This window comes from Puma concolor, chromosome E1 (genome assembly GCF_028749965.1).
Source record: "Puma concolor isolate L17-30 chromosome E1, mPumCon1.1.hap2, whole genome shotgun sequence".
Classification (NCBI taxonomy): Eukaryota; Metazoa; Chordata; class Mammalia; order Carnivora; family Felidae; genus Puma; species Puma concolor.
In genome coordinates this window covers 16499301-16522864 of record NC_141680.1, presented here as the reverse complement: position 1 = coordinate 16522864, position 23564 = coordinate 16499301, and the positions used below count along the sequence as shown (strand labels likewise).

The 23564-nt window shown below is 42.0% G+C and overlaps 1 protein-coding gene and 1 long non-coding RNA gene across 2 annotated transcripts; one reads left to right on the top strand and one right to left on the bottom strand.

Annotated features, from left to right (window-relative positions):
* Positions 1–30: 30 nt before the first annotated feature.
* Positions 31–20107, top strand: GLOD4 (glyoxalase domain containing 4). Its single transcript, XM_025915452.2, has 9 exons — positions 31–183; positions 2065–2114; positions 2956–3076; positions 7856–8000; positions 10392–10528; positions 11280–11366; positions 11644–11757; positions 11847–11933; positions 19834–20107. Exons 1-9 carry the CDS (start codon positions 73–75, stop codon positions 19897–19899), a joined length of 918 nt encoding a protein of 305 aa, XP_025771237.1. The 5' UTR covers positions 31–72; the 3' UTR covers positions 19900–20107.
* LOC147574146 (uncharacterized) lies at positions 16598–22044 on the bottom strand. The gene is made up of 2 exons (XR_015243943.1): positions 21917–22044; positions 16598–16950 (listed from the first exon to the last, which is right to left on the bottom strand). It is a non-coding gene; the product is annotated as an uncharacterized LOC147574146 (long non-coding RNA).
* Positions 22045–23564: the final 1520 nt, after the last annotated feature.

The window sequence follows — 23564 nt, the reverse complement described above, 5'->3', positions numbered from 1 at the left end:
AGCGCGCCGGCGGCTGCCAGTGACGTCACCGGCCCGTCTGCGCAGCTGCCGGCGGGCAGCACTGTACGCCTGATGGGAGTGGCGCCGGTGGGTATGGCTTCTCGTCGAGCTTTGCACTTCGTATTCAAAGTGGGAAACCGCTTCCAGACGACGCATTTCTTTCGCGATGTCCTTGGAATGAAGGTGCAGACAGGGCCCGGAGGGGCTGGCACACGATGGTGGGGACAAATGGGTGTCCGACCTTAGCCTTGGACTCTTTTTAGCCTTGTCGAGTTTTCAGCTTCGGGAAGTGTTGCATGTCACTGGTTGGGTTAGATGACTTTGAAAGGGGCCTTTATTAGTCCTCGACTGTGTGCCCACACACGTTTCTTTCCTAGTTCATTTGCAGGTATTGAGCCTCAGCCCTCCTGGGGCTTCTAGCCGGGGGAAAGACAGTAAACAAAAAGTAATATAATACTTTTCCAGTAAACAATTCAGTCTCTTCCGGTTTGGAGCCTTAAGGTTTAGATTGCCTATTTAGAGCTTTGCTTCTCTCAGGGCTGCTTTGAATAGTCCCTTTTGTGTATTCAAAAGCGCCTGCCCTAAGTCAGAACCCATTCTTTCCAACACCCGGAAGCGCCCTCTCCAGCCCTGAGCTGCTGCTATCTACAGGGATCACCTGGGTGGTCCCTGGTGGAACCTATTGCTGGTGGAAGCTATTGGGGAGTGTAAGCAAGGGCTTTAGAGGTGCGAGAGTGCAATTTAATGCAGAGACAGTGCAGAAGTCGTGGAGTGCAAGGGCGTTACCTGAATTCATCAGTCATTTAAAATACATCCTCCGTGTTTCATGGTCGTGTGTTGAACTTTGGTGACAAAAATGAAAATGACCCTAGTATCTGTCTTCAACTAAAGCTCCTGGCCTAGGTTGGGGGTGGAGTTGAGAATTGGATTTGTACGTAGTACATTGTACATAGTACAGTAATGGAAGTCAAAACTTGGTAAGTGATGGAAAACCACAAAACTCTCCCTTAACATGTTTCCTCATTGATTAAAGGTTGTTATGAAAATTAAATACTGTTATATGTGTAGTATTTGATACATCGTATGTGCTATATAAGTGTTTGCTGCTACTATTACAAAAATACGACAGAAGAGATTTAACTTTGGGCTGGGTCATCAGGAAATAATTCATGGAGACCTTGTGTTTGAGTTGATCTCTAAAGATAGCTAAGATTTCCACAAACCAAGATTAGAGGGAGGAGTATACTAGAAAAGTTGAAGAGCCAATGCAAAGATAAGTTATGTTTGGGAAACACTGCTAGTTTTCTGTGTCTTTAGCTTAGATTACTTAGATGAAGTTGAGATGGGATATCAGGACACTTCTGATAGTATCTTGAATACTAAGAAATTTGGATTTTATGGCACAGTAATTTGGGAGCTGCCTTACATTTTAGAAGAGGGTAATGATGTGATCAGAGCTGTGCATTAGGCACATAATTTTGTGGTGGTATTAAGGAAAAAGATCAATGAAGATGATTTTTAATAGTCTAGGAGAGAACTGATGGGAACTTGAACTGGAGCAGTAGCAGTGGGAATCAAAAAGGAGAGTAGAAACTAAGACATTGAGAGCCTACTGTCTGTGGGGTTCTGTGTCAAATGGTCTAATAAATTATCTATTTTCACAACACATTGGGAGACTCAGACCCTAAGCAACATTCTCAGAGTTACACAACTATTGAGTGACATCCAGAATTCCAAATCAGAATTCTCTAATGCTGAAGGCCAAACTTTGGTTTTTGGGGGATTTTGTTGTTGTTGTTGTTTTAACTACACAGCACTGCTTCCCAGTGTAAGTAGATTTCACAGCTTTGGTTGTCTCACCCTTGGTGTCAAACTGTTCTTCCTTACCTCTACTACTTCTAGTCTGGGCAAGATATAAAGCTCATTATCTTTGTCTTACAAGTAAAGCTTATATGTTATTATACATAAGTTATAAATGTTTGTGTTTTAACATTTTAAGTTGTGCTAAATATGCTGTATACAGTACTGGTAACACTTGACAATTTATTGTAATTTCCTTACTAGATTCTGCGGCATGAGGAATTTGAAGAGGGCTGCAAAGCTGCCTGTAATGGGTATGACACCTTGTTTCTAATGTTATTTATTTATGTTGTATTTATTTATATATATATATATATATATATATATATATTTTTTTTTTTTTTTTTTTTTTTTTTTTTTTGAGAGAGAGACAGAGTGCAAGCAGGCGAGGGGCAGAGAGAGAGGGACACACAGAATCCAAAGCTGACTCCAGGCTCTGAGCTGTCAGCACAGAGCCCGATGCAGGGCTCGAACTCACGAACCGTGAGATCATGACTTGAGCCAAAGTTGGACGCTTAACTGACTGAGCCACGCAGGTGCCCGACCCCTTGTTTCTTAAAATCTCATTTAGGCTCTAAATACTCCTGGAGAAGAGAAGACAGTTTCTCAAAGTGAGTATAAGGCAGTGGGATAAATTCAGGAGAAAATAAATTAAGGTGGCAACTTCAAGAACACAAGTAAGTGTATGTTCTAAATGAAGCAACACTTTATCAAGGGTCTCTTAAGCTCAGTAGCCATAGCAAGCTGGAAAATTCCAAGCCTCACGAGAATTGCATGTTTGTTGATGGATATATATGAAAATAAAGATCAGGTTGAAGAAGCATCTTTATAGGAGTCTGTCCTCTACTTTAAAGAAAGGTAAACAAATCTTTCCCTCGAATAAGTGCCAGACAGATGGTCTTTGGAGCCTCTGTGGTGGGACCCACACACACTGTCCATTGCTGCTTTTAGCACCAGCTGACAGGTCATCTCATCTTTATGGGTACTTAGAGGACCAGAGGTGACTGCCCACTGCTCTGTCCCAAGAAGTCCTTAGGGGAGGCCTGAGGCAGATTTTGTCTGTGTCACTGGGTTCACTTACTTTCATTTTTCTAGGCCTTATGATGGGAAATGGAGTAAGACAATGGTGGGATTTGGACCTGAGGATGATCATTTTGTCGCAGAACTGACTTACAATTATGGCATCGGACACTACAAGCTTGGCAATGACTTCATGGTAAATGTCATTTCATTCTAGTAGATTTTTGGCTGTGCCTTTTATTGAGATCCCTGATACGATGTTAGGTATGATGACTGCTGAATTGACGGCCTTTGGGTGCAGGTTAGTGATTAGTTTTATGGGGTTTTGTTTTGTTTTGTTTTGTTTGAGAGTGAGCGTGCAAACAGGGGAGGGGCAGGGAGTGGGGAGAAAGAATCCCAAGAATCCCTAACAGCACAGAACCTGATGCGGGGCTTGATCCCACAAAAGGTGAGACCGTGACCTGAGCCAAACAAAATCAAGAGTTGGTTGAGCATCCAACTCTTGATTTCAGCTCAGGTCATGATCCCAGGGTTATGGGTTCAAGCCCTGCACTGGGCTCTGTACTGACAGCTCAGAGCCTGGAGCCTGCTTCAGATTCTGTGTCTTCCTCTCTTTACTCCTTCCCCGTGTGTTCTCTCTCTCTCTCTCTCTCTCTCTCTCTCTCTCTCTCTCTCTCTTTCTCTCTCAAAAAATAAACATTAAAAAAAAAAATTAAGCAGCACCTGGGTGGCTCAGTTGGTTGAGTGTCCGACTTTGGCTCAGGTCATGATCTCGCCATTTGTGAGTTCGAGCCCTGCGTCGGGTTCTGTGCTGACAGCTTGGAGCCTGCAGCCTGCTTCGGATTCTGTGTCTCCCTGTCTGTCTCTGCCCCTCCCCTGCTCATGCTCTGTCTCTCTCTCGTTCAAAAATAAATAAACGTTGAAAACAAAAAAGCTAAAAAAAAAAAAAAGTTAAGACTTAGAAACAGCTTTGACAGAGACAAGACGACTCTGGGGGAATGACTGAACCTTGAGAGGTAGAAGGGCCAGCGTCATGGGTCTGGTCAGGTCCTGATCACCAACCAGAGAATTATCTCTTGTGAACTGTTAAGATTGAGCTGCACTATTAACAACCAGTGCTAGTCAGAGAAAAACATGAGAAGCTTTAAGGAGAAAGAGAAGAAGGCATTGCATGCGCTACATTCTTTCATGCAAGAATTCAAGTTACTGTGCATCTAATAGTTATAGTATCTTCCTCTTACTGAGCAGTTACTCATGGTAGATATAATGTCTCTGGGCCCAAATACACAGCAAGATAGGAGGCACTAGTTTTTACTCTCTGCTAAGCAAACCTGCCTCATGCTAGATGTTTATTTTGGTCATTTGCTCTTGCTACTCTTGTTAACTCCTGTTAAAATAATAATGATATCAAAAATAAAATAAAATAAAATAAAATAAATAAAAAATAGTGATATCAAGGTGGAATTTTTAGGAGGATCAAATTATCTATAAAAGTGGTTTGTAAATGAAAAGGACTGTTCAGATGTAACATACTAGTATCTTTGTTTTTCTCTTTCTCACTCTGTATGTCCTTCACTAATTTATTCATTTAATAGATATTTACTGTGACTTACTGTATGCCATGTACCTGGTTAGGTCCTGGGGGTACAGTAGAATGATGCATGTTCCCTGGCCTAAGGAGCTTCCTGTCTTATGGGGAAATAAGTAAAGAGACAAAAGAATGCAGTGTGATAAGTGCCAGGATTGTGACAGGCAGATGTGGGAACACCTGGGAAGAACTCCCAGCTTATTCCCAGAGAGGTGAGAGTGCAGGGAAATCTCTCCAGAAGTGACAGCCGAGCCGGTGAGTGGGGTCGGGGTGGGAGAGTGAGACTTGTGTCTCGGCATGCACGCAGGCCTGGAGGTGAGAGGCAGCATGGCAGTCAGGGGACAGTGAGTAGCGCAGTTTGTGTCGAGTGAGGTGCGTGAAGACGAAGGGGCAGATGTGAGGCTGCAGAAGTAAGCTGGGACCGCATCACGTGAGGGTGTTCAGACTACATTCTAAAAATAGAGTGAAGCCATTTTTAAGCGGCGGGGATGACACCGTGTGGTGTGCAAGAATCCGCCTGGCTGCAGCACGGAGATCAGGTTGGAAGGGAGCCAAACTGGAAGTGAGGCAACTGGCTCAAAGGGTGGTATGGGGGGGCGCCTGGGTGGTGCAGTCGGTTAAGCATCCGACTTCAGCCAGGTCACGATCTCGCGGTCTGGGAGTTCGAGCCCCGCGTCGGGCTCTGGGCTGATGGCTCAGAGCCTGGAGCCTGTTTCCGATTCTGCGTCTCCCTCTCTCTCTGCCCCTCCCCCGTTCATGCTCTGTCTCTCTCTGTCCCAAAAATAAATAAACGTTGGAAAAAAAAAAAATTAAAAAAAAAAAAGGCTGGTATGGGAAGCGACTGGCCGCTCCTTACCTAACCTGGTAGTTGTGGGAGATTGGAGAGAAGTGGGTGGACTTGAGAGCTGTTTAGGAGGTAGAGTTAAGAGGATTTGGTGATTGAGTGTATGTGAAAATTTCTTTGTGTTTCTCCTTTTCTTCGCTCTCCAAATTTAAATCAGGGAGAGAAGAAAAAGCAAAACCATTTGGCACCATGAACATTGCACCGGCTCCAGTCAGATGTTGACTGATGGAGCCGCAGGGGCCAGAGAGCATGTAGGTGGAGGAGAGCAGCTCAGCTGTTCCGCCCTGGGTCTTCCTGAGAGACTCTGGCAGGAAAGTATCCCTGAGGAAAGGGACCTTCGGTGCTCCTCAGTTTGTGGAACAAAAAGAAAAACAGGTTACATAGACCTCCCACTTCTGTAAAGAATCCCTGTACATGAAAAAGAGGAGGATGGGGAGCCTGGGTGGCTCAGTTGGTTGGGCGCCTGACTTCGGCTCAGGTCATGATCTCGCGGTTCATAGGTTTGGGCCCCGCGTCAGGCTCTGTGCCGAGAGCACGGGGCCTGGAGCCTGCTTCGGATTCTGTGTCTCCCTCTCTCTCTCTGCCCCTCCCCCGCTCATGGTCTATCTCTCTCTCTCTCAAAAATAAATAACCGTTGCAAAATTAAACAAAAAAAAAGAGGATCAACAACTTAATTTTTTGAAAAAAGGACAAAAATTGAATAGACAGCCACAGAAAGTACATGAGAAATGTCTCTTAAACATTGAAAAAAAAATGTTCAACTGCCAAGCTGCCATTTGTCACCGATTGGCAAAACTCAAAAAGTGTGATAACGCGCTGTGTTAGAAAGGGTGTTAAAAAAGCGCCACTCTCACACGTTACTAGTAAGGGTGTATATGGCTACAACCTCACTTTGTCACTATCAAAATAATTAATGCATCTATCCTTTGGCCTTGCAGTTTCACACTTAGGAACTTAGTTTACATGTATGTTCACAAATATGTTTAATGAACTATGTACTAAATTACACATTGTGGTGTTTATTCATGCCACAAATATGTATTGAGTGCCTTCTATGTGCCAGGCACAGTTCTAGGAACTTTGGATAACCAGTGAATGAAACAGACAAAAATTTATGCCTGGCAGGGGAATAAAGTCATAGCAGAATAAGGGGTGGTGGGGATTATGGGACAAGTGACTGGTTTTAGTTTTAACGAAGGTTTCAAGGGTAGGGATCAATGAGGAGGTGACAAAATAAGGGAAATTCTCTCAGGAGAGAAGAGTTAGGCATGTGGTATCCTGGGGAAGAGCAATCCAGATAGAGAACAGCCTGTGCAGAAGCCCTCAAACAGCAGCTGGCACATTTGAGAAAATGCACGGAGGCCAGTGTGGCTGGAATAGACAGAGCAAGAGGAAAGTGAGAGGAGACGGGTCCGAAATGACCTGGGCTCAGATTGTTTTGGGCCTTTCAGGCCATTAGAAGCCATCCCTGAGCGACATGAGGAGCTATCAAGGGTTTTAAGCAGGGGAAAAACAACATAAGGTCGCTGTCTTGAGAGTAGGGTGTGTTTCAGAAATTTTACTCTGGCTGCAGAATGGAGGATGGATTGACAAGACTCAGGGAAAGAGAGGCTGGCTTTTTTTTTTTTTTTTTTTTTAATGTTTATTTATTTTAAGAGAGCACATGTGCGGGACAGAGAGAGGAAAGAGTGAGAATCCCAAGCAGGCTCCACGTTATCAGTGCAGAGCCTGACACAGGTCTTGATCTCACGAACTGCGAGATCATGACTTGAGCCGAAATCAAGAATCAGACACATAACTGACTGAGTCATCCAGGCGCCCCAAGAGAAGCTGTTATGATAATCCAAGTTAGAAGTGCAGCTGGTCTGGGGTGCCTGGGTGGCTCAGTTGGTTGAGCCTCCGACTTTGGCTCAGGTCATGATCTCACGGTTTGTGAGTTTGAGCCCTGCCTCGGGCTCTGTGCTGACAGCTCAGAGCCTGGAGCCTGCTTCAGATTCTGTGTCTCCCTCTCTCTCTGACCCTCCCCCACTCACACTCTGTCTCTCTCTCACAAATAAATAAACATTTTTTTTTTTAATTAAAAAAAAAAAGTGCAGCTGGTCTTATCAGAAGACAGTGTACATTTTTAGGTATTTTGATTAAATTTAAATGATACCTTGATAATTGGCTTAAATTATTTTGTTTAGAAAGCAAAAATAAAAAACATCTTAAATAGGTAGCTGGCAAACTAAAGTAAGATCAAGATTTCTCTGACTAGATCTTTAAAATTAGAAGAGATTATCTTTGTTAAATAAAAATTTTAAACAAAAAAATGAAAGATTATCTTTGGTGTTAAATGGATCAAACTTCTCTAGCCTTTGAATTTCTGTCCTACAATTCACAACATTTGGAATCTTTGGAGGAGAAATATGTCCTAGGCGAAAATTTTGAATGCCAATTAAATCTTCGGTGGCATCATGTAAAGGCAGCGGGGTTTTGCCTCATTATCTTGTTCTAGAAAAGATCCATGGTTATACAGTTGATGGTACTGTTGTTTGTCACAGGGTATCACACTCGCTTCTAACCAGGCCGTCAGCAATGCCAGAAGGCTGGAGTGGCCACTCAGCGAAGTTACGGAAGGTGTTTTTGAAACTGAAGCCCCAGGAGGATATAAGTTCTATTTGCAGAATCGAAGTCCACCTCAGTCAGGTAATTATAGCGGAACTAGTAAAAGCCCTCTGTCTAACGACATCTTTGATGAAAGGAGAGAGGAGCCAGATTTCTTTCTCCCGTGAAGTCTTTCTGTGTTGCGATGACATGTCTTTCCCAAGCCAGCGTTTTGTTCTTTGAGAAATCATATTTTCATATTAGAACTTCAGTGCATAATTCTAGGGAATCTAAACTGGTTTGGGCTCTATCCTACTGGTAATACCTACTAGGATATTTTCAGCTGTATCAAAATCGATCTCAGACTAGCTGGCACATGAAGAAAACGTTCTAGCTCACGGAGCGGGTATCCTATAGGTAGGAACAGCTCAGTGTTAGTGGATTCAGCATCTCAGCAATGGCATCAAGAATCCAACTCTTCTCTCCATTGTCTTGCCCACGGGGGTCCACCTGTCCTAGAGCCACTTCCCTCGCGGGGAGAGAGAGAGTGCACCCATGCACAGGGGAGAGGCAGAGAGACGGGCCGAGGCGGTGAAAACTGAAGACAAATGTACTGAATTTACCATAGTCAGAACAGCTCTTCAGGGGTCACTTTACAATATAAAAATTTCCAATAATGTTAAATGTTTTAATAGAACTTTTATTCTTTTTGGAAAAAATAGATTTTTTTTCCTACACAGATAAGCAAAGAAGAAAGACGAAAACAGTACCCACATAGCCAGAGATAATCACTGTTAACATTTTAGAGTGTATCTTTCAATCATTTATCAAAAGGAATGTATATCTATGTTTGTATGTGTGTGTGTGTACGTATATGTATATATATATATATATGTATGTGTATATATATACGTATATATACGTACATATATGTATATGTGTGTATATATACGTATGTACGCATATATATGTGTGTATGTATATGTATGTATGTATGTGTATCTTATGTTCCATTATAGCGATTCCTATGTATTACATCCAGGAATCAAACAGTGCCTATTGTTGGATGTTTATGTTGTCCTTAGTGTTTCATTGTTACAAGCAACAGTGTAAAGAATGTCTTTGTGCAGAAAGCCCTTCATACATCTACAATTACTTCTTTAATTGGTGATAATAGGATAGCTCTTTCAAAAGCAGTTTACATTTTTTTAGGCTTTGGGTACATTCTGTCAAATTGCTGCCCAGAAATGAACTAATTTATAATTTACACTCTGCCAGTACTATATAATTATGATTCTTCCCCCTGCCCTATCACAGTTAACACTGAACTTTTAAAATTATCTGCCAGTGAGATGGCAAAATGTTGTGTTTTAATTCCAAATTCTTTGATTATTTGTGAGGTTGAATGTTTTTTCATGTGTTCATTGACCATTCCAAGTCCTTCTTTTGTGGGTTACCGCTTTGTGCTTTTTACCTATTTTTTTAGGATGTTCGTCTTTTTTCTACTAATGTTTAAAGGTGATTTAAATATTAAGGACTGGGGCGCCTGAGTGGCTCAGTCAGTCGAGCCTCTGAGTCTTGATTTCAGCTCAGGTCATGATCTGACAGTTCATGGGTTTGAGCCCTGAGTCAGGCTCTGTGCTGACAGTGTGGAACCTGCTTGGGATCCTCTCTTCCTCTCTTTCTGCCCCTTCCTTGCTCGTTCTTTCTCTCTCTCCCCCCCTCTTTCTCTCAAGAATAAATAAATAAACTAAAAGAGTAAAAAAGTATTCAGGACTTTTTGTCATATATGTTGCAAAAATGTTTCCCACTTTGTCATTTACTCTTTGATTATCATTTTTTTTTCTTTTCTTGGAGGGGGGTGGTTGTTGTCTAGGAATTTTCCATTTCATGTGATTAACCTAATACATTTTTTCTTTCCTGGTTTTTCTACCTTTGGTGTCAGGTTTAAAAAAAAATCTTTCTACACCCCAAAATTGTAGCAATAATAATTGTAATAATAATTGTTTTTAGTATTTTCATGATTTCATTTTTTTTTTTTATTTAACATTTATTCATTTTTGAGAGACAGCACAAGCAGGGAAGGGGCAGAGAGAGAGGGAGACACAGAATCCGAAGCAGGCTCCAGGCTCTGAGCTGTCAGCACAGAGCCCTATGGGGCTCGAACTCACAAACCGTGAGATCATGACCTGAGCCAAAGGCGGATGCTTAACCCACTGAGCCACCCAGGCACCCCATGATTTCATTCTTTAAACTAAATCCTTTAACCCATTAGGAATGTATTTTGCCATTTCGTTTAAAGGTGTAATTTTTCTAACCAAATGACAAGCCGGCTTTCTTCATGCCATTTTTTGAATAATGTGCACTTTCATACTGACTTATCATCCCTTTCTTCTCGTAAACTGAACTCATATATACACGAGCCTGATTTAGTCTTCCTGTTCTATTCCACTGTGCTGACCTATCCATTCCTACTGTTTTATTACTCTCCAGATCCTATATTAAAAGTAACTCTAGCAGTGTCTGATCTTCAGAAATCCTTGAACTACTGGTCTAATCTACTGGGAATGAAAATTTATGAAAAAGATGAAGAGAAGCAAAGGGCTTTGCTGGGCTATGCTGATAACCAGGTGAGTGATCTTGGAGAGAAGTAATCTGTTACTTTGAGTTTGGCTTACAAATGAGGATCACATGAAGGTTATTCTCAGAGTTTTTCACAGTGACTCAATATTTACATAGGTAAGCAGAAAGAAGAAAATAAAAATTGCTGATAACCATCACCCATATATTACCTTTGTTTATTTTTAGGGCTATAACCTTTGCGGAGTCAGAAGTGATCATTGATTTTCATCTTTTTTTTTCCCCTTAAATAACCTAGCATTTGAACATGATTTAGTCCGTGCACTCTGACTCAGCAGGTCTACTCCCAGGAATTTATTTTACAGACGTACTCACCATACACGTGCACAAAGAAATGTGTACAAAGTTATCTGTTGCAGCACTGTTTGTAATAGCAAAGAATAAGAAATAACCTCAGTGTTCTGTGCATTAGAGGAGTAGTTCAATAATTTATGGTTCATCCATAGAATGGATTACTGTGCAGCTGTCAGAAAGAATGGGGTGAATCCTTACATGCTGACATAGTAACATTGGGTAGAAACAAGGGACAGAATAATGTGTAAATTATGCCACCGTTTGTGTGAAAAAAAAAGAAGATCTGTGCATGCCATGTGTCTTCCAGGAAACTGTTGACTAGTTGCCACTGGGGAGAGTAGAAGGGAGCGTTAGTTTTAACTTTATTCCTTTAGTACTGTTTGAATTTTTTTTTTAACCATACATGTAACGTGTTCCAAAAAATAAACCTTTCTTATTTCTTTTCAGTGTAAGCTCGAACTACAGGGTATCAAAGGTACAGTTGATCATGCAGCAGCTTTTGGAAGAATTGCCTTTTCTTGCCCCCAAAAAGAGGTAATGTTTGGTCCTAGATCTTTGGTTTAAGCTCTGTGACTAGCTGGTTGAACCTGCTAAGAATGTCGCGCCCCCCCCCCCCCCCCTTTCGGTTCATTCTGATTGTGGCTTTGGTATCAAGTTCAACAGTTGTCTCAAGAGCAGCTGAGTTAATAAAATCAAACACATGGTGCCCGAGTTCTCTCTGGTTGATCTCATCCTCCCCCAGGGCCGCTGAGGACCACAGCGTGAGTGGTACATGACCCCTTGCTCACTTTGCCTCTTTGTCTTCCTCAAGTTATCAGACTTAGAAGACTTAATGAAAAGGGAGAACCAGAAGATTCTGACTCCCCTGGTGAGTCTGGATACCCCAGGGAAAGCAACAGTGCAAGTGGTCATTCTGGCTGACCCTGTAAGTATTACTCAGGGAAGGGGTGGGCTGCACCAGGGGTTTCTGCAAGGTGTCTTTCCGCCAAATTTCTTTTCTCTTTATTGCGGTAGGATGGACATGAAATTTGCTTTGTGGGGGATGAAGCATTTCGAGAACTTTCTGAGATGGATCCAGAAGGAAGCAAACTGTTGGATGATGTGAGTCTCATTTCTGACTTTATATTCCCACAGGCCCACCGGGGATGGTCTTAAGTGTGTGGGGGAAGGGCCAAAGCAACAGGCTCCACAGCTGTGTCCTTTTGCTGTTGGGGTGACTTTTGAGCCAGGACTATGTGTTTTCATTGCCACCCATATGACTCTTGTTTTGTTTGAAGATTTTATTTTTAAGTAATCTCTATACCCAACATGGGGCTCAAACCCACAACCTTTGAAATCAAGAGTCTCATGCTCTACCGATTGAGCCAGCCAGGCACCCCTAAAATATTTTATGTTTTTATTTAAAAATTTTTTTTTTAACGTTTTTATTTATTTTTGAGACAGAGAGAGACAGAGCATGAACGGGGGAGGGGCAGAGAGAGAGGGAGACACAGAATCCGAAGCAGGCTCCAGGCTCCGAGCCATCAGCCCAGAGCCCGACGCGGGGCTCGAACTCACAGACCGTGAGATCGTGACCTGATTTGAAGTCGGCCGCTTAACCGACTGAGCCACCCAGGCGCCCCAAAATATTTTATGTTTTTAAAGTAATCTACACCCAACGTAGGGCTTGAACCCACAGCCCCAAGATCAAGAGTCGCACGCTCTACCAACTGAGCCAGCCAGCAACCCCCCCCCCCCCGCCCCCCTCGTGACCCTTAACTGGGTGCAGCATTTGTCCCTTCGCATGTGCTCAGGCTGCCTGGGCAACCACTGCTGCTCTGCTGTATGCATCATGACTCCGCTTGCTAAGGGAAATGCCCGGATGCACCCCCTCACTTCTTAGCTCTTTTGGTCCCCTCATCTCCAATCTACACTGCCACTCCTGTCCTTTCCAGTGAATGGTTCTCCTCCACACACAAACAAGCTTTCAAGTCTCCCATCTTTTAAAAATCTTTTACCCCCAAACCCCTTCTCCGTATTTCTTTTAAAAAAATCTGCCCACATACCATTTCTACTTCTTACCCCTTTCATGCTTCAGCCTGTTGTGCGCTGGCTCCTGTGACTCTGTGAAACGCTCATGTAGATGTCACCCATGACCTCCGTCTTGCTTAGTCCCACAGCTACTTTTCTATCTTCCTCAAACTCAGTCTTCAGCAGCATCCAAAGCAGTTGTTGTACTCCAGCTCCTGGCACACACTGGGTGTGTAATGGGAACTCTGCGAGTGCTCTGTTGATGATTAAAGGAATGAATCAATCTGTCCTGGTTCCGTCACTTAATATCTGTGTGACTGACCTTAAGTGATTTGCTTAAATTCTCTGAACTTCAGTGTTGTTTTCCTTTAAGAAATCTCTGTGTCCAATGTGGGGCTCGAACCCACAACCCCCAAGATCAAGAGTTGCATGCTCAGGCGCCCCTAAACTTCAGTTTTCTTACCTAAAAATTTGAGAAAATCGTATTAGCCACCTCCTAGGATTGTCGTGTGGCTTCTAGAACGTGGCAAACTGCTGACATAATAACAGACATTCAGTTAATGTTAGCGAAAGCAAGAGACAGAAAATGTAGCGTTTATAAATTTTATCATGAAGGAAAGGAGAATGTCAGGCAGCCTCTCAGGTGGCACATTCGTTAGACTCTTTTCCTTCTTACTCTTTTTTTTTTTTTTTTTTTAACGTTTATTTATTTTTGGGACAGAGAGAGACAGAGCATGAACAGGGGAGGGGCAGAGAGAGAGGGAGACACAGAATCGGAAACAGGCTCCAGGCTCTGAGCCATCAGCCCAGAGCCTGACGCGGGGCTGGAACTCCCGGACCGCGAGATCGTGACCTGGCTGAAGTCGGACGCTTAACCGACTGTGCCACCCAGGCGCCCCATCCTTCTTACTCTTTCATATCACTGACCAACTTCGTCCTCTTTCGAGCTCACTTCTGCTTTGGTCTTACAGATCCTGCCATCTTCATATTTGATAGCTTCGCAGACACAGGCATGGCTTTCTGTCTCATTCCAAAATGATTTACGTGTGGTCCCACTTTGGCTCTTTTATTCTCATGTGCCATTCTTCTTCTCTGAGTCCTCTGGTTACCTCTGCGCTGAGCTGCAACCATCATTCTCCGACCCTCTGGTTTTTTTTTTTTTAATTTATTTATTTTGAGAGGCAGCGAGAGCAGGGGAGGGGCAGAGAGAGGATAGAGAGTCCTAATCAGGCCCCGCACTGTCAGCGCAGAGCCCAATATGGGGCTGAACCCATGAATCATGAGATCATGACCTGAGCTGAAAACAAGAGTTGAACACTTAACTGACTGAGCCACCCAGGTACCTCCATTCTCTGACTTCTAATTTCTAGTCCCTACTCCTCCCTAAGCTCCAAACAAGTATTTTTTGTTGTTGTTACTGAGGTAAAATATACATGAGATTTTTTTGTTTGTTTGTTTGTTTTTAAGAGAGCTTGAGCAGGATAGAGGGGCAGAGGGAGAGAGGGAATCTGGGCTACCCAGGAGCCCCTGCCTAGAATTTAAATAAACAGAAATTTAGTGTTCAATTTTATAAGTTTTGACAGCTAACTCTTCTCATACAACTGCTGCTCAAAATATAGAGCACTTTCATCATTGTAGAAAGTTCTCTCGTGCCCATTTCCAGCTAGTTCCCACCAACTACTACAGTAGCCAACTACTGTACTGATTTCTGTCACATTATTTGTGTTTGTCCTTGGACTTAAAAATGGAATCATTCAGTAGATATTCTTTTGTGCCTGGATTCTGTCACCCAACATAACATTTTTGAGATTCCTCCATGTAATTGTACATATCAGAGTTCTTTTTTCTTTATCTTTATTTATTTCTTAGAGAAAGAACATGAACGGGGAGGGGCAGAAAGAGAGAGAGAGAGAGAGAATCCAAAGCAGCCCAATTCGGGGCTCAAACTCACAAACTGTGATGAGATCATGACGTGAGCCAAAGTCGGATGCTTAACTGACTGAGCCACCCAGGCACCCATGTTCTTTTTTTTTTTTTTTTTCAACGTTTATTTATTTTTGGGACAGAGAGAGACAGAGCATGAACAGGGGAGGGGCAGAGAGAGAGGGAGACACAGAATCGGAAACAGGCTCCAGGCTCTGAGCCATCAGCCCAGAGCCCGACGCGGGGCTCGAACTCCCGGACCGCGAGATCATGACCTGGCTGAAGTCGGATGCTTAACCGACTGTGCCACCCAGGCGCCCCGTTTTTTTTTAATTGCTGAACGGTATTCAATTTTATGAATATGATGATTTGCTTACCCATTCTTCCAATGGTGGATATTTGAGTTATTTCCAGAGTTTTATCTATTTATAAGGAAGACTACTATGAACGTTCTTTTTTTTTTTTTTAAGTTTCTTTATTTTGAGAGAGAGACAGAGAGCACGAGTAGGGGAGGGGCAGAGAGAGAGGGAGAGAGGAGAATCCCAAGCTGGCTCCTTGACATTAGCACAGAGGCTAACACGGTGCTTGATCCCACAAACTGTGAAATCATGACCTGAGCTGAAGTCAAGAGCCAGATACTCGACCAGCTGAGCCATCCAGGCGCCCCTACTGTGAACACTCTTGTGTGAATCTTATAGACATGAATCATTTTTCTTGGGTAAATACCTAAGAGAGGAACTGTTCTTACTTTGTAAGAAACTGCCACCACTGTACAAAGCAGTTGAACCATTTTACGCTCCTGCCAGCCATGTACGTATCTGAGAGTTCCGACTTTTCCACATCCTCATCAGCATTTGTGCTTTTCTGGGTTTTTGTTTTAGCTCTCCTAGAACATGTACAGGGGTTTCTCAGTGTGGCTTAATGTGCATTTCCCTGATAACTGTTGATGTTGAACACCTTTGCATTTGCTTATTGCCTATTTGCATATCTTCCTTCGTGAATTTTATGTTCAAATCTTTCATCCATTTCTTTCCTTAGTAGATTTTATTTTTAATACTTGATGATTAAAAATTCCAGAAACACATAGGAGAATACAGCAAATCCCTATGTGATTGTCACCATTCAACTCTGCCATAATCTTTCATCATTCCCTCCACCCCACTTTTTTTTTCCCCCTGGGGAATTTTAAGGCAAATCTTAGATGCTGTATTTCAGTCCTAAATACTTAAGTATTTTATACATTTTAAGATGACTTAAAAGAAGTAAAAATTAAAAAAAATAAAAATCAAGAAATTTTCTTATATACCATATTGATATTACACCCAAAAAAATCAATGCTATATCCTTAATGTCAGTGAAGACCCAGTTTTTGTTAAAATTTCCCTGAGCATCCAATGCAGGGCTCCATCCCACAGCCCTGGGATCATGACTGAGCCAAAATCAAGAGTCAGATGCTCAACCGACTGAGCCACCCAGGCACCCCTCCCTATGTATTTTTTAATTATATTTAATATAATTGGACTATATCAATATAGAACAATGTATATGATCCACTGAGTTTCATGACAAACAGATTAGAAGAGACACCTCTGATCTCTTTTACATCTTAGCTATTCTAGTCTATAATCTCTAAATATGAATGTATTTCCATACTGTGTGTCTGCTCACATGACTTTATTCTCCTGGAATGGCCCTTCTGTCATTTGAGTTTTTGCTTATTTTTCAAGGCCTGCTCAAATCTGTTTTTTTTTTTTTAAATCTCATTGATTTATTGGAGTTCTGGAAGCAAGTCACTTGTTAAATCTCTACAAATGCAAGTACTATTCCCAGTCTATGGCTTGCTGATTTATTTTAACACAGTCTTATAAGAACAGAAAAAATTTTAGTCTCCAAGTATTTGTTATCTTTCCACATTTTTTCTTGTGGTTGATTGCGAGTTTCATAGTGTTGTGGTCTGAAAATATGCACGGTATGATCTCAATCTTTTTGTACTTGTTGAGGGCTGATTTGTGTCCCAGTATGTGATCTTTTCTGGTGAATGTTCCATGTGCACTTGAGAAGAATGTGTATTCCACTGCTTTAGGATTAAATGTTCTAAATGTATCCATTAAGTCCATCCGGTCCAGTGTGTCATTCAAAGCCATTGTTTCCTTGTTGATTTTCTGTTTAGATGATCTGTCCATTGCTGTAAGTGGGGAAGAGCAGAAAAAATTTTAAGTCCAGTTTTATCAGCTTTTTTTTATGTTTAGTGCTGTCTCTGTCCAGACTAGTGTTAACAGCCAGCGAAACCTCTTCACCCAGATATCCATGGGCATTTCAAAAAGTAGAACAATTTAGGGGCACCTGGCTGACTCACTTGGAAGAGCATGCAACTCTTTGATCTCAGAGTTGTGAGTTCAAGCCCCACATTGGGTGTAGAGATTACTAAAAAATAAATAAAACTTTTTTTTTTTTTTTTTTTAAGCAGAGCAATTTAGGGGCTCCTATGTGGCTCAGTTGGTTAAGTGTCTGACTTCAGCTTAGGTCATGATCTCACAGTTCATGAGTTCAAGCCCCGTATCAGGCTCTGTGCTGACCTCTCAGCCCTTGGAGCCTGCTTTGGATTCTGTGTCTCCCTGTCTCTTTGCCACTGCCCTGCTCATGCTCTGTCTCTCTCTCTCAAAAAATAAACATGAAAAAATGTTTAAAAAAAGGTGGAGCAATTTAACATTTTTATCTATTAGAAGGAAGACTGTTACGGGGCGCCTGGGTGGCTCAGTCGGTTAAGCGGCCGACTTCAGCTCAGGTCATGACCTCACAGTCTGTGAGTTCGAGCCCCACGTCGGGCTCCACGCTGACAGCTCGGAGCCTGGAGCCTGCTTCCGATTCTGTGTCTCCCTCTCTCTCTGCCCCTCCCCTGCTCACACTCTGTCTCTCTCTCTCTCAAAAATAAATAAACATTAAAAAAAAAAAAAAAAGAAGGAAGACTGTTAGGAACATCCTTGTAGAAGTCTCGTAGACATGTTTCATTTCTCTTGGGTAAATACCTAGCAGTGGAACTGCTTTTACTTTCACATTTAATAGGCTTTTTATCTTAGAATTGTTTTGGAATTAAAAAGCAATTTTTGAACATTGTTTCTCCTCACCCCTAAGTTCTGTTAGCTATTTAGTCACCAAGAGGTGTGAGTTCCACTCTGAAATCTCTCGTCTATCCACTTCCCTTTGGAAAGGGCCCTCATTATCACCTATAATAGTGCAAAAGCCTCCTCTCACCTTCCAGCCATCCCTGCTGCCAACACCAGCTTTCTAACACATAAATCCAGTCATTTCAAAAACCGTTTAGTCTTCTCATAGCTCCTGCTGCCTCCAGGATACATTCCAAACTCTGACAGAGCATGGAGCGTGTCTGGCCCTTCCCTGCTATCTGATCCGTGCTGCCCCTCTCCCACCCTTCCTCCTGTTCTAGTCCCACTGAGCCGTGTATATTCACCAAGATGTATCTTCTTGCCTCCACCCAAAGGTTTATTTCCTTCCTTCTTAGTCAGCTCATCCTTCGGAACTCAGAAGCTTTCTTGGATCCTCCACACCAGCATTTGTTGTTTCCCTCATTTTTTATGGCTCCTAAGTGACAGAAACTTCTGCACCTTTGTCGGTTTTCTCTTATTTTGCATACCTTGATTTTCAAAAACCTTTTTATGTTCATCAAAAGAAGGTCACATAACGCTAAGATTTTATATAAGTCAGTGCGACGGTGTCTAGTCCCATCTCTGAATCCCACCGCCCAAGACAGCCACTTTCACCTTCACGGTTTCTAAATAAAAAATACATATACTTCTGTTTCTTCATTTTCAGTGGCAGACACCATCTTTGCACTTCCTGCTGAGGTATATGAGTCTTTTTATACCATTTCTCCAACCACTTAGTTGTTTTCTTTTGGTCTCATATCACCTTGTTCGTGCTTCTCTTACAGCAAATGCCCTACGAGACACACACATGCGTGCTCCCTCATGCAAAATAGTTGTCTCCATCTGAGTCCTCAGCTATTCTGTGTGCTCCTCAAAGCCTCAGACTAGGTCTCTGCCACCACACCCGAACCTAGCATAATACCTGGCTCATAATGAAAACTGACATTTTTAAAGGTATTTCTGTACTTGATTTTTGACTGAATAAATTAATGTATATCCTTACCAAATACCCTTTTAGCATATGCATGTTTTTATTACAGGAAGTTGGGGTTTTTTTTAATGTTTTTATCTTTTTGAGAGAGAGAGAGACAGAGAGCGAGCAGAGGAGAGGCAGAGAGAGAGAGAGGGAGACACAGAATTCGAAGCAGGCTCCAGGCTCTGAGCTGTCAGCACAGAGCCCAATGTGGGGCTCAAACTCACGAACTGTGAGACGATGACCTGAGCCGAAGTTGGACGCTTAACAGATTGAGCACCCAGGTGCCCCTGGACAGGAAGTTTTAAAAGACTTAGGTTCTAAGCCCAGATCACTCTATAAGCCCTTCTCCATGGTCTTAGCCTCATGGAATAATAAAATAAAAATACTCTAGTGGAACCAAAACATATTCACAAGGCTTCCTTTTTAATTAAGAGGTCCCAAACTAACCAAACAGTACCAACATCAGTAGAATGGTATCAGAGGAGTCATTGTAAAAGCAAATCATTCCAGGCTTAATGGCTAAAACATGAAAATAGCTTTTCATATCTGGTCTCGTAACACTGAGTCTCATTAGCACTGAAAGTGCTTGAGAGCCTACCCAGACGCGAAGAGTGACAAGCCTTTTGTTCTACCAAGGACCCCGCAGACTCGTGTGCTTGCTCCTTGCTCTCTGATCAGTCAGCTGTCCAGCCACACCCCCTGGATGCACGCTTTACCCTTCGCTCTGCCATGTGAGAATCTGCAAACAGTTGCTCAAAACTCATCAGCATCCAGTGAAATTAAACATAATACTCTATACCGAATGAATGCATTCAGTATATTGTAATTGTTAATGACTGTGGACAATGCACTTGCAATGAGAGGCACCAAGTGGACTGTATGTTTTGTTTTATAGACTTAAATATACATTCCAATTCTCTTTCTATAGGCAATGGCGGCAGATAAAAGTGATGAGTGGTTTGCTAAACAAAATAAACCAAAGGCTTCGGGTTAACAGAAGACATCTCATGGAACAGCATTTGTGATTCCTGTCTAGCACCTGCAAGGCCTGATGTGTCTGTCCATGCCTGATAAACGCTCTCACAACTTGGTTGTTTCCTGTACAGGCAAGGAGGCTGGGGTGGTGAAGATCTGTGTGTTTTAATCTTTGAAAGCTCCAAGACACATTTAGAAATAAAATCTTACTGTTGTCAGTCCCATTAGAGGAGAACTCTTGCTGTAAGCTGTGCTGTCACTGGAATGGCACATTCTATGTGTAACTCTAGTGGATTAGAATTATTTTCAGCCTGGGCAACTATGTGGGACATGACCTTTGGCTGGAGATGGAGGGAATTGTGATAAGCTTATGGCAGGAATACTTCCAATACCATATAGTATGCCCTTCTGATGCCTTCCTCTGGCAGGCCTTGACAGTGAAACATTTTAAAGACATTTTGTTCATTGAATCAAAAGATTTGACTAACACCCACACATTCCTTGCGTTAAAATTTTGAGTATCCAGAGAAAACAGATGGAAGGATCTAATGTGTTGTGCTGCTACATGCCTGGCTTCAGGCCACTTTCTTTATATAATTTTTCTAAATCCTCTCAAGAATTTCAATTTCTTAAATATGGATTAGATTTCTTAACTATGGATTCGATTATTTCTTCGGCCTGAAAAATTTTATTTTAACATTTTCTTATAGTTTTCTGTTTGGTTCTGCAGAACAAATTTTAATGATTGGAAACAGAATTATATTGGCCATATTTATTCTTAAATGGTTTTTGAAAGTATACTCCTGAAATCAAGTTTTCATACCAGCCATAAGATTCATTATTTGAAATGGTTGTGGCCACGTTCTAATTATAGAGAAGAAACTGAGGAGATTGAAAAGGGCTGGCTCAGAGGTTCCCAGTTCCAGAATAAATGTATGAAATTACCTCAGTTATTCTTCCTTGCTGGCAGGAAATTTCAGGGTTTCAGTTCATCTTATAGGGTGGTCTTACCTTCACTGACAGAAAATAGTCCTTTTCCAGCTCCACAGCACTTTTCATTCAACTTAAATTCCCTGTCTTAAGGAAGCAATCACGAGGTTCAAAGCAAACCAAGTTTAGATGTTCCTTCCCTAAACAATTGGTTCACCTATTTTCACGTACATGGGGAAATTATTGCGTAAATTTTGAACAACCAAACTTCTCTGTGTCTCTTTAGACTAAGATTTGTTAATTCTCAGATTTCCCTTTAGCTTAATGAGTAATTCTTGATGTTTATCTCTGGTAATACTGTTCTTGTACAAAGAAACTATGCTTTTCCCAGTGTATTAGGCTGCTGACATAGGCCATCTGAGTTTGTTATTATAAATTAAGTGGTTTATGTAAGTACTGAATGACTAAACACATACTGGATTTCTTTTTATTCACTTCAATTTTAATATACCAGAATTTTCCTCTCTTAAATTACATCTATGCATGAGAAAAGTTAATGCTGTTTATTCACCTGGGACATTTTGACTTTACGAAATAAGCCCCCTTTTATCTCAAGCCAGTCATTTTTCTTTAGCTGCAATCTTTAGTATTGTGTTCATCCTAAAACCATTTAGTGTACAACTTTGGCCTTTTATCAAGGAATCCAAAAGTTTGCCTCTGCCCAGTGTAGCTAGTGATTTTAGACCCCAGGTATGATTGCTTTCCCACCTCTGGTATGCTCCACGAGAAAACGAAGTAATAAGAAAGATGGCTTTGGGAGCACCGGGGTGGCTCAGTCGGTTGAGCGTCCGACTGTTGGTTTTGGCTCAGGTCATGATCTCACAGTTCGTGGGTTCAAGCCTCGTGTCTGGCTCTGTGGTGGCAGTGCAGAGCCTGCTTGGCATTCTCTCTCTCCCTCTATCTCTGCCCCTCCCCTGCTTGTGCCATCTCTCTCAAAGTAAATAAAACCTAAAATTTTTTTCTTAGAAAGAAAGAAAGAAAGAAAGAAAGAAAGAAAGAAAGAAAGAAAAGGAAAGAAAGAAAGATAGATAGATAGATGGTTTTACCCAAGCTGGTGTTTTAAGACAGATGAAGCTGGAAAGTTCTTGAGCTTCTTCAGGGTTGTGTTTTCAGAGCAGTCATTTTGTTTTTTGGCCTTGAGGGGTTGTGGACTTCTAGCATATTAAAAACAACTTTAATGGGGGCGCCTGGGTGGTGCAGTCGGTTGAGCGTCCGACTTCAGCCAGGTCACGATCTCGCGGTCCGTGAGTTCGAGCCCCACGTCAGGCTCTGGGCTGATGGCTTGGAGCCTGGAGCCTGTTTCAGATTCTGTGTCTCCCTCTCTCTCTGCCCCTCCCCCGTTCATGCTCTGTCTCTCTCTGTCCCAAAAATAAATAAACGTTGAAAAAAAAAATTAAAAAAAAAAAAATTTAATGTTTATTTTTGAGAGAGAGAGAGAGAGAAGAGCAGAGAGGGAAACACAGAATCCGAAGCAGGCTTCAGGCTGTGAGCTGTCAGCACAGAACCTGACGAGGAGCTCGAACCCACGAGCTGTGAGATCGTGACCTGAGCCTAAGTAGAATGGATGCTCAACCAGGTGCCCCTAGCATATTAAGTTTAAATTCAAGTTTCCCTTGAGTTAAATCCAGAGAGATTTAGAATGGTTATGTTGCAAGAGTTCCCCTAGCTTAGGCAAGAGAGTTAGTATGAAGTCCATATTTGTTTGACATCTTGGTGGAATTAGCAAAGCTGTGGATATTCACTGCTCTTTTATGTGACTTTCTGCCCATCTCACCTGTCACATGTTGCCATTGTGGCTTAGCAGAGTTTTTAGGAGGGGCTCCAATTTGTGCACTGAAATTTATAGTGAGAGTTAATGGGAACTTGCAGTTTGGTCTAAGATTTCCTACCTTTCCTTTGGGAAGTTCATAGAAAATTTACTCCGGCCTTAATGATCAACAAATACTTTTGCCTCAGGCCTCTATAAGATAATAGAGTCAATGATTCAAAAATCAGAGCAATATAAAAAGGTATACTTTGAAAAGTCTTGCTCCTACCTGTCCCCCTCAATCCCATTCTCCCTGCCTCCTACTTATTAAGCATACAAATATACTTATGTTCTCCCATTCCTCCAAAAATTTTAGCACACTGTGTACATACTTTTTTTTGTTTTGTTTTGAGAAAGTACATGCGTGCGTGCACCAGCAGGGGAGGGGCAGAGAGAGAGATTCTCTTTTTTTTTTTTTTTTTATTTTAGGGAGAGAGAGAGTGCAGGCAAGTGCGGAGAGGGGCAGAGGGTGGGGGAGAAAGAGAGAGAGAGAGAGAGAGAGAGAGAGAGAGAGAGAGAGAGAGAGAATCTTAAGCAGGCTCCCAGCTCAGTGCAGAGCCTGACACAGGGATGATCCCACAACACTACAGTCATGGCCTGAGCCAAATTCAAGAGTTGGACATTTAACTGACTGAGCCACCCAGATGCCCCACTTTTTTTTTTTTTTTTAATAATGCATCTTATGGTTTTTTTCTACAGTCCTAACTATGGTGTATTTTTACTTTATCAGGTTTTATATAATGATTTACAGAATGGTATGGCTATACCTACAACTCCTGAGTTTATACCATATTTTGGAGCAAGATACTCTTTTTTTTTTCTTTTTTTTTTTTAAGTTTGTTTAGTTTTGAGAGAGAGAGAGAGAGCGGGGGAGGTTCAGAGAGAGA

Coding starts and splice junctions, on each gene's coding strand:
- GLOD4 (XM_025915452.2), top strand. CDS start 73: ATGGGAGTGGCGCCGGTGGGTATGGCTTCTCGTCGAGCTTTGCACTTC. Junction 2,115..2,955: donor TGCAAAGCTGCCTGTAATGG/GTATGACACCTT, acceptor TCATTTTTCTAG/GCCTTATGATGGGAAATGGA. Junction 11,758..11,846: donor TGGTCATTCTGGCTGACCCT/GTAAGTATTACT, acceptor TTATTGCGGTAG/GATGGACATGAAATTTGCTT.